Source organism: Alligator mississippiensis, chromosome 11 (assembly GCF_030867095.1).
Source record: "Alligator mississippiensis isolate rAllMis1 chromosome 11, rAllMis1, whole genome shotgun sequence".
Lineage (NCBI taxonomy): Eukaryota > Metazoa > Chordata > Crocodylia > Alligatoridae > Alligator > Alligator mississippiensis.
The window spans coordinates 71900163-71901676 of NC_081834.1; the positions used below are offsets into that span (position 1 = coordinate 71900163).

The 1514-nt window shown below is 49.3% G+C and overlaps 1 protein-coding gene across 1 annotated transcript; it reads right to left on the reverse strand.

Annotated features, from left to right (window-relative positions):
- Positions 1-263: 263 nt before the first annotated feature.
- On the reverse strand, positions 264-1199 carry LOC132243808 (olfactory receptor 4N2-like). Its single transcript, XM_059714193.1, has one exon. It carries the CDS (start codon positions 1197-1199, stop codon positions 264-266), a length of 936 nt encoding a protein of 311 aa, XP_059570176.1.
- Positions 1200-1514: the final 315 nt, after the last annotated feature.

Consider the following 1514-nt stretch of genomic DNA (forward strand, 5'->3'; position numbering starts at 1 on the left):
ATTTTTACATGACCAGTTAATGTGCAGTGTAATAGGCTACTGCTCCTTAAAGCATGTGTGTAATGTACCCACAGTGTAAAGAACCACTATACTCCACACATACTAAGTTTCTTAAAGTTTATTTCCAGCATACTTCAGAGGAACTCCGTGGTTAATTTGTAGAACCTATAGCATGATTAAAGTGCTACTCCAGAACAACTAAAACAACCTTGCCCAGCACAACAAAAATGTTCTGATCTCTGCAGTTCTATATTGGCATTCTACTATTTTCCTTTCCAGAGGCCAGATCTGTCCAGCAGCCTCTTCACAGAGCTGAGAATCATCCTATTCCTCAGTGTGTAGACCATGGGATTCACGAGGGGGAAGATCACAGTGTGGAACACGGCCACCACCTTGTCCATGGGGAAGCTACGGAAGGGCCGGCAGTAGACATAGATGGCTGGACTGAACATGACAAACACAATGATGATGTGGGTGACACAGGTGTAGGCTGCTTTGCTCTTCCCATGGGAGGAGCTTGCCCTCAGCCAGACCAGCAGGGCCCCGTAGGAGATCAGCAGGAGGAGGAAGCACACAAAGGTGGCCAGGCTGCTGTTGAAGAATATAATGAATTCCAAGATGTAGGTGTCAGCGCAGGCCAGCTTGATCAGCTGGGTAATGTGACAGAAGAAGTTGTCCAGCTTGTTGGGGCCACAAGAGGGGAGAGGAACAATGAGGGCAACTTGGATAATGGAATGCATGAATCCCCCTGCCAAGGCGGCCACCACTAAGGCCCAGCAGACCCCTCTGTTTACCACGGTGGCATAGTGTAGTGGCTTACAGATGGCCACGTACCTGTCAAAGGCCATGTCAATGAGCAGGAGGATTTTAGCTCCTCCTAAGAAGTGGAGAAAGAACAGCTGTGCTAGGCAGGCCCTGTAGGAGACAGCCTTGTGACAGGTGAAGAAGTCAGCTAGCATTCTAGGTGGAGTGACAGAGCAGTAACAAATATCCAGGAAGGCCAGGTTGGCCAGGAAGAAATACATGGGGGAGCCCAGGCGGGGATCTTTGTGGATGGTGAGGACGATGAGGATATTAGCTGGGAAGATCAGTGAGTAGAAGAGAAGAAACAAGCCAAGGAGGAAGAGCTGGACCTCCTGGGTCTGACACAGTCCCAGCAAAATAAACTCTGTCACCTCTGTGCTGTTTCCATGCTCCATTTCATCAGTGCAGAGTCCTGTAACATATGCATTCATTCTTGTTATTGTTTGTAGTTGTTCTTGTGTGATGCAACTGTCATTGTGTGTCATCATTGTGGCAGAAATGCCACCATCTGTGCCCCTCTCCAGAAATCTGTCTCTGCCAGTGTGAGAGGCTGGTGATGAATTCCTCAGGGTGGGGGATCTTCCTCCCTGTCTACATGACGAAAGCCTGGTGCCTGGGAGACGGATTCTCTGGTCACCTGGGGAGGGGGAGGAAAAAGCCCTGTTCACCGGCCCAGGTAGCCAGTGATGCTTTTTTAGATTGGTTGGCTA